This window comes from Drosophila subobscura, chromosome U (assembly GCF_008121235.1).
Source record: "Drosophila subobscura isolate 14011-0131.10 chromosome U, UCBerk_Dsub_1.0, whole genome shotgun sequence".
NCBI lineage: Eukaryota > Metazoa > Arthropoda > Insecta > Diptera > Drosophilidae > Drosophila > Drosophila subobscura.
The window spans coordinates 6,958,112-6,966,603 of NC_048534.1; the positions used below are offsets into that span (position 1 = coordinate 6,958,112).

General features: G+C 51.1%; 2 protein-coding genes and 1 long non-coding RNA gene across 4 annotated transcripts; 1 reads left to right on the forward strand and 2 right to left on the reverse strand.

The window, feature by feature from the left end:
- Positions 1-662: 662 nt before the first annotated feature.
- LOC117902198 lies at positions 663-2,093 on the reverse strand. Its single transcript, XR_004649380.1, has 3 exons — positions 1,837-2,093; positions 819-1,272; positions 663-682 (listed from the first exon to the last, which is right to left on the reverse strand). It is a non-coding gene; the product is annotated as an uncharacterized LOC117902198 (long non-coding RNA).
- Positions 1,166-5,048, forward strand: LOC117902197. Of its 2 annotated transcripts, XM_034813399.1 has the most exons (5): positions 1,166-1,297; positions 3,161-3,267; positions 3,301-3,443; positions 3,513-3,565; positions 3,632-5,048. In XM_034813399.1, the coding sequence occupies exons 2-5, from the start codon at positions 3,187-3,189 to the stop codon at positions 4,663-4,665; spliced, it is 1,311 nt and encodes a 436-aa protein (XP_034669290.1). In that variant the 5' UTR covers positions 1,166-1,297; positions 3,161-3,186; the 3' UTR covers positions 4,666-5,048. The 2 variants fall into 2 exon arrangements, with proteins under 2 accessions (XP_034669290.1, XP_034669289.1); XM_034813398.1 differs by having other exon boundaries at positions 3,161-3,443.
- Positions 5,033-8,245, reverse strand: LOC117902195 (trifunctional enzyme subunit alpha, mitochondrial). Its single transcript, XM_034813396.1, has 5 exons — positions 7,990-8,245; positions 6,959-7,698; positions 6,746-6,886; positions 5,912-6,681; positions 5,033-5,850 (listed from the first exon to the last, which is right to left on the reverse strand). The coding sequence occupies exons 1-5, from the start codon at positions 8,063-8,065 to the stop codon at positions 5,214-5,216; spliced, it is 2,364 nt and encodes a 787-aa protein (XP_034669287.1). The 5' UTR covers positions 8,066-8,245; the 3' UTR covers positions 5,033-5,213.
- Positions 8,246-8,492: the final 247 nt, after the last annotated feature.

Below are 8,492 nucleotides of genomic sequence, written 5' to 3' on the forward strand. Positions count from 1 at the left end.
GATTAGATTACTAAAGATGGCAGTAGAAATAATCGGAATGGAAGGGTGAAACGGTTTGCTCTTCAGCCAGACACATAAAGCCTTTTCTAAATTTCTATACAGATAAAAACTGACTTTTTTTAAATTAATATTATAATATATCGAGCGATCTTGAGATTGATTCCGTTTCAAACCGTTGAACCGGATGTGACAGTCGCCATCTGGCGGCGACGTTTTCAAATGTTAAAATTTCAACAATTTTTGCTTAGAGAAAATGTAAACAACAATTGGCTGGAAAGCTTGCGAGAGATAGAGAGAGAGAGAGAGTCAAAAACGTGCGAGAGACGAAGGCGCACGTACACTGGGCCGTGTTCGCAGGTAAATAAACAGTTCTTTGTGACCGGGATTATTAAGTGATTGAAATACAGTAAACGGTAAATGCAAACTCACCTGCGGGTTGCACTCACTGCAAGATCCCTTTGGGCTCATTTCGGGCAGATGTGGTTTCATTTTTCTCTGTCTATTGTCCATTCCGACACGGTTCTGGCCCACTGTGCATCAATTTTTGTTAGTCTTTGCTGTTTTTCGCCTCTCCTCACCCTGTTGCTCTCCTGCCGTTCTGCTGCCTTGTTGTCTCACTGTTTCTTTGCATTTTGTATCGCGCAGTTGCCGTTTCTCTGCCTTGGCGTGTGTGTGTGTGGGTCTCTCTCGCTGTTTGTGTGTGCGTCTGTGTGCATTGTTTGTATTATTTGTTGTTCGTCAGCAACGAAAGCAACAATAAAAACAGTTGCCTGCTCCTCTGCGTGTACAGTTGCTAGTGTGTGTAGGTATGTATGTACGTGTGGCTGTGTGTGTGCGACAGAGAGCAGGGTTTTTGTGCGTTGTTGTTCTCTGTTTGCTCGCCGCTCGTTTGCCGTTCGCTTTGTTGTTGTTGCCTCTGTGTGTTCTACGTTGCCGATAGATACTTTTCGCCCATGGCCCGCCGCTCGAGTATCTGTGTGTTTTAGTCGCTTTTCGACGTGAAACATACGACATCGACACAACCGACTACTGCCACCGTCGCCGCCGTGGAGCAGCGCGCCCGAGCGCACAAATTTCAAACTCAACATTTTTGTACGTTACGTCAGTCGCGAATCGACTTGTATCTTGAATCTGTTCGTTCCCGTTGCTGTTGTTGCGGCTCGGTCGCAGTCGCGGGAGCAACAAAATAGTTTTTTGGCGCCGTTTTTTCTTGTGCCTGGCGAAATTTGAAATCCGATTTTTGGAAAACAAAACGTTTGTCGCATCCAATTCCTACAAAGAGACAAAAAAGCAAAAGGTATAACAAAAACATATAATGAACAATGGAACAACGAATGCAAATAACCAAGTGAAATCTCCTTCTTGTCTATATCTATGTGTTTGTGTGTGTGTGTGGTTCTTCGTATCTACTTGTGTGTTTGTGTGTGTCTTTTGTTGCTGCTCTGCTGCTGCTGCTGCTTTTGTTGCTGCTGTTGTTCTATCTATTGCTTGCTGTTGCTGTTGCTGTCACTGGGCCATGGAGCCAAGAAAGATAGACAGAGAGAGAATGAAAGAGAGCGAGCGCAACAGCGGGAGGGGGGCTCTGGTCGGGGATATATAAACATTTCTCAGAGTACAAACACACACACAAACACACGTGCATGCAAATGTATGTTTATGTTAAATAGACGTAATAGTACAATAAATATTGTTATGGCACTGTTAGTTTTGTGCTGTTGGCCCGCTCCCCCTAGTCTTTCAGTCCCCCGTCCACTCATTTATCACTTTATCACCTCACTTCTGGCAAAACAACAAAACAATATCTCACACTCACCACACAGTGGAGCAAACACTTACATATTTACATTCCGTATATGTTAAATTATTCCTCATTATCCTTCAGAGCCACGAATGCTTTCATCCCACTGTGCTGCTTTCATCACTTTTATTTCAATCGTCTCCATAGTCATTCTTCCCACTGTGCGCACGTTGTTTCTGTACAAAACTGGTGGTTGGGCTTAGGCGCCGCCGCAAGGTGCTGAAAGTGGCGGGAAAACTGTTAGTCAATCACTCTGGGCAGGGGAGAGTGGGAAACAGAGAGAGAGGAAGGGAGAGCGCGCTTAAAAAAACAAACCGAATGAGTGGGCTTCGATTAGAATCGAAACAGGTAGTCGTCGGCGTCGCGGTCGCAGCTGGCTGCGGCTGCATTGCGAATAAAAAAACGGCCAAGCAAATGGAAATCGTATTCGCACACAGCCGAATCCGAGTGCTGCATTTGCCCAACATGTTTTCCTACGGCGTTACAACACAAAAATGTACATGCTGTTGTTGCTTTTGATGTTGTTGCTGCTCTTATCAGTGAAACTGGCAAAGCAAAGCAAAGCTTTCTAGTTTTCGACAGCGGCGCTGGCTAACGCGGAAAGAACTTAGAGAAACAATAGCAAAAACACAGGCAGCAACAACAGCAGAATCGCCTGTTATTTGTATGGCAGCCGCTTCTCTTCTTGTTGTTGTAGTTGTTTGCTTGTGCTGTTTTTGTAGCCAATGATAATATTAATATGAAATGTAAACAATGTTGCTAGCACCGTCATCGCTGTTGTTCTCTCTCGTTGTTTTCCAGCTTGCAAAAACTGTACTGAAAATGCTAGCAACTACTACAACAACAACACCATAATGTTTTATTAAGTTTCACAAAAATACTAACATACATAACACATTTAACTAGCCGAAGCGTTTGATACACTTCCACGATCGTTCACAACTAAATAATACCGGCCATGCGGTCTGCTCTGGTAAGCTTATGCTGAGAACTGTTGTGCTCCGTGAGAGAGCAGCAGCAGCAGAAAGCTCTATCGCTTGAAAGCTGCTGTGACAGCAACAACAGCGAAGACGAGAGTGAGGGTGAGGGGGAGACGAAACCAACACAAACATATGACACGAACAAAACGAATTCGAAACAGAACGAAGCGAAGCAGAGAAGAAGTCGAGAATTCTCTCTTTGTTTGCTTTCTGTTCTGTTGTTTGTTTGAAAATATCTTAACGTACATACATACATACGTACATACATATGTACATACATATATAGATACGTGTGTAAATTCCGATGTCTGCGAATAAGTCTGCGGATTGGATGCCTTCCCAAATTTCTAATAATTTAGTTTCCTTTTCATCTCTCCTGCAGGATAATATCCAAACGGAACATCGAATATGACAACCTCAACGCGCAGCAGCAGCACCACCACCAACAATAACAGCAACAGCCACAACCACAACGATAGCGAGGAGAGGGTCGGGGTCGCAGCGGAAGGAGCCGCTGTCTATGCCAACAACGGTAATAGTCCAGCGAACATTGGATCCACGAATCGCGTGATGCAGGCGGACGAGGACTTTAACATTCGGTTCGTCAATCTGGTGCGCACCCACAAGTGCCTCTACGACAAGAAGGTGCCAGAGTACCGCAACAGGTGAGTGGCTGGATAAGACTCAAACTCCATTGAGGAGGGGAGAAACTAAACGGAAATTTGCTATTCCAGGGACAACCAGGAGAAGGCATGGGTGTTGATCTCAAAGGAAACCCGTGAAAGTGGTGAGTGGCTAGCAGGCTTCATTGGTGACATATGGAAACTAAATTTCGACATTCCTCTCTCCTCAGTCATTCACTGCAAGGAGCGGTGGCGCAACCTGCGCGCCTGCCTCTCGCGCTACATCAAGCAACAGAGCGGATCGGAGCCACAGCACAAACCTTACTACCTGACGGAGCACATGGCCTTCCTGCTCCCCTTCCTCAAGTCCACGCGCAACTCCCTGGACGGCAACAACAGCCTGGCCACGCTCTTCCATCTGTCCCAGCAGCACCTGAACCATGTGCAGCAGCAGCCGCAGCACCCCCATCAGACGCTGCCTGTGCCGCATCCTCAGGATGAGCACATGTACTGCTCCACCGCCAACAATAACAACAACAATGGAGAGATGATGGAGCTGAAGCACTCAATGTCGGAGAACGACGACGAGGAGACCATCGACGCCTTCGATCCCGCCGTTGCCAGCACCCTCAGCCTGCAGCGGGGAGTTCCCACGCCCACAAGTCATGCCACAAGGGATCATCAGCCGCGCGGCAGTTCTCCTGCCCGGAGTGATACGGCCAGCGCGGACAGCATGCAGAACTTTATTCCGGACGTGCAGCTGGCCGAGTCGGGGCCGAACTTGATCTACAACGATGGGGGACGAGGCACGCCGCCACCGCTACACTATCACCCTCACACGCTGCCACATCCGATGGACGGACACCACCATCACAGCCACAGCCACGGCCACCAGCACCAGTTCGAGTCGGGGAGCAGTGCCAAGCGGATCAAGACAGAGTGCGAGGCCACCAGCACAATGGCGAACGGAGGCTCCAACTTCTATGGCGGTCTGAGCGTCGCAGAACTGGCGGACATGGAGTTCTTCCGCAGCATTCTGCCGGACATTGCGGCACTGACGCCGCAGCAGCGTCGAAAGTTCAAGATCGGGATCCTGGAGCTCATAGATGATGTCGTGGCCCGTTATCCGGGACCGGAGCGCTATAACGGAGGCGGATGCGTGGTCAATGGCAGTGGCGGGAGCAGCAGTAATGGCGGAGGGTCCCTAAACAGCACAGCGGGAAGGCAGCAGCGACGCAGCTCAGGGCGCGAATGGCGCAAGTAAAATGTCACTAGTCACTAACTAACTAGATGTAGGCCAATCGTTTGTTTAGTTAGTAGCTAAAAACAGGATTGGGCTGGAGTCCTCCAGTCCTCCGCTCACTGTCCATGTGTTGTGTGCGCTCAATGAGTAAGGATTAGCATTAAGGAATAGCTCTAAGAACGGTGGGACGCAGACTCCCCGCCCTGTAAATATCTGTGCGTCTGTGTATGCGGCAAGGAATTTCCTCCCTCCTCGCATATAGTCTTATATAGAATATATTCTATCTATGTGTATATCTAGAGTTCTACTAGCATCGATGTACAAAGTGTTCCCGTGTTGAGTCAGAGGAAGAGAAACCCATTGCTGTGTCAAATAAATCGTCAAATGTGAGTATGAAAAAAGTACACGATTATAATCTTCATTTGCAACTTCAACAATGGACATGACGTGGGGGGACATGACCATGCCCTTGGGGCGGAGAAAAATGCAAAAGGAAGCTCATCCATCGATGGCTCCTAATGTTACCTAAAAACTAATTTTCGTTGGCCTTCGTGGGTCTGGGGCATCGTTTACAACTTTGAGGAACCAGTCTTTGGGTAAAACTTCTTTGAAGTATCCTTGGCCATGTCGAGCAGGGTTTGGGCGGGCTTGAAGGGAGCTCCGTAGAGGTCGGCGTACGATTGCATTTTGCTGACCAGCTTGCCGGCACCGTACTGGTCCACCCAGCGGAAGGGACCGCCTGAGAATGGGGGGAAGCCCAGGCCAAAGACGGCGCCCACATCGCCCTCCAGCGGGCTGTCGAGAATCTTCTCCTCCAGGCAGAGCACAGCCTCGTTGATGAAGCGCGACACCATACGCAGCGTCAGATCCTCGGGTGTGTTGGCTCCCTTAGAGACGAGCGCATACTTCTGCTTGATGATCTCCAGAGCATCGTTGTTCACCGGACGGCTGCCCTTCCGCTGGCCATCGTACAGGAAGATGCCCTTGCCGGACTTGCGGCCCAGGAAGCCGGCCAGTACCAGGTCCGACATCACTTCCAGATTTCCACCTGCGATGCGTTCGCCGAAGGCCTTGGCCAGGTCCACAGCAATGTGAGAGCCCACGTCGATGCCGACCTCATCGGCCAGCGTGGCAGCGCCCACCGGGAATCCAAACTTCTTTGTGTACTGGTCCAGATCCTTGGGATCCACGCCCTCCTGCAGCAGTCTGAAAATGAATTGATGATCATCAATGATGGTATCATGGTATCAGACGGCGGAGGACTCACCTTATGGCCTCCGACAGCATGGTGGAGAGGATGCGGGTGGTGTAGAAGCCGGGACCATCGCCCACGGTGATGACAACCTTGCCCTGCTTAAGGCCAACGGCCACGGCCTGAGCAACTGTGTCCTTGGAGGTGCCCGGGTGCGTGATGATCTCGAGCAGTTGCATCTTGTCCACGGGCGAGAAGTAGTGCATGCCCACGACCTTCTCGGGTCTCGAGCTGCCGGCGGCGATCTTCGTGATAGGAATGGCGCTGGTGTTGGTCGCGATCACGCAGTGGGCAGGCACGACGGCCTCCAGCTCCTTGATCACACGGTGCTTGATGTTGATGTCCTCGAAGACAGCCTCAATCACGACGTCGGCGTTCTTAAAGTCGTTGTAGTCGAGGGTGGGACGCAGATTGGCCAGCGTCTGATCACGATCGAGGGCAGAGATACGCTTGCGCTTGACTGCCGTCTCCAGGCCCTTCTGCACTTGGCCAATGCCGCGTGCCAGGCCCGCATCGGTGGCATCCTTCATCACCACCTCGTAGCCTTTGTCCACGGACACCTGGACAATGCCAGCGCCCATGAGTCCGGCCCCCAGCACGCCGACCGTCTTAGCCGGTCGCTGGGGCTTGCCAAAGCGGTTCTTCTTGCACTCGGTCTGGCCGCGGAAGAGGGCGATCAAACCTTTGGACTCTGGTGTGGCCGACAGCTCGCCGAAGCCCTTGCGCTCTGCTTCGTAGCCAGCATCGGAGCCCTTGTCCACGCCAGTGCGAATCACATCAAGGATCTATTGAGGCGAGTGAAGCGACAGTTAGCCAGGACAATGAGGATGAGGATTATGTTTGTTTCACCTTCAGGGGAGCGGGATAGAGACCGTTCGAGGCCCTCATCACCTGCTTCCGGGCAGTGTCAAAGATCTTGTTCTTCACAAAGTCCGTGTCCATGACCAGGGATGTAAGTTTGTTGACCAGCCCAGTCTTCTCGCGATTCACCTAAACACAACCACACGATACACGATTATGTAATGATTCTAGACTTGGGAGAGGCTAGTGAGCAGAGCTTACGCGAAGTTTTCCGCTGGCCAAATCCTTGGCCACCTCTACGGCAGTCTTCTCCAGGTACTCGATGGTATTCTGTTCGGCGGGCTGCAGGCCAGGACCGAGGGGATCCACCAACAGATCGACAATGCCCAGGCGCTTGGCCCTGTCGGCACGCACCTGCTTGCCCGTCAGCTCCATGTCCAGGGCAGTGGGCACCGACGTGAGCTTGGGCAGACGCACAGTGCCGCCGCCTCCGGGCAGTAGACCCAGCATCACCTCAGGCAGGCCCAGCTTGGTCTTGCTGTCCTTGGTGGCGATGCGGTAGTGGCAGGCGAGGGCCAGTTCCAAGCCTCCGCCCAGGCACACGCCATTGATGGCAGCCACGATGGGCTTGCGGCTGCGCTCCATGCGGTCGAACATTATCTGGGCGCCGTGCGAGATGAGTGAGGCCTCCTCCGCCGTCTGGCAGGCCTCGAGCATGCCAATGTCGGCGCCGGCCACAAAGCATCCGGGCTTGCCGGAGATGAGGACGGCCGAGTTGACGGCAGGATTCGTTTCGAGGTCCTTGATCACACGCTCGAACTCATCGCTCACTTCGCTGCCCAGCGAGTTGACCTTCGCGTTGGGCGAATCGAACCTGATGACCAGCACTCCATTGACCACCTTCGTGTGCAGATGCTTGTTGGCCCCCGCATTGGCTGCGGCCGGAGCGGGATTTGTGGACATTAGACGGTGACGCTGGAGCAGGGCCGTGGCGGGGAGGGCTGCAAAGGGGTGAAGAGAGCAGAGAATCAAATCGCTGCTGGCATTATCGTCACACAGCACAGTTCGCATAAGAGGCCCCCGCAACCGACACAGACATGCACGCACACACACGTATAATCAGCTACGTCAAGGGAGAGCGAGTACAAAGTTCAAAGTCCAGTTATGCGGCTCATTGACGGGCAGCAGCAGCTCTTTCTTCTCTCTCCCCTTCTGGTGTGTCTTACTGTCGCTTTGGGGCTTCTCCTCTTACACGTATTATGCATGGCCGATCTGGAATCGGTGTAACCTACCTCTGCTGCACCTATTCTGCAACAATTGCTGTCGCGTTATTTGGCCAACGGCACTCAGAAATCTCGTTGCCGACATTGAACAGCCTTCTCTCGTATTGTGGTCGCTGGTATATCAGTCGATTGCTTCACTTTATGCTTAATTTCTTCGTGTTGGCACTGCACTTTACACTTCCACCGTTATTTGTGAAGAGCTTATGCGGCCAGTTCAATTTAAAGTTTTTTTTTATGCGGCGATTTACTTGTTGCATATAGCGCTAGAGCTGGGCCAAAATCGATTCAAACATCGATGGATTCTTGTTTTGGGAATCGATGTTTTCTCCGATCACTCGAACAACTTTTATCACCTATTTTTCGCAATTGAACGCGAATTTGAGTGATGCAAAAGGTTTGAATAAAATGTAACGGCGTTGAGATGCTTCGAACGGAAACGTTCGATCACTAACCAAATACTATTTGGTTAGTGGTTCGACGCTGCAAGTATGTGACTTCTACTCCAGACTCTT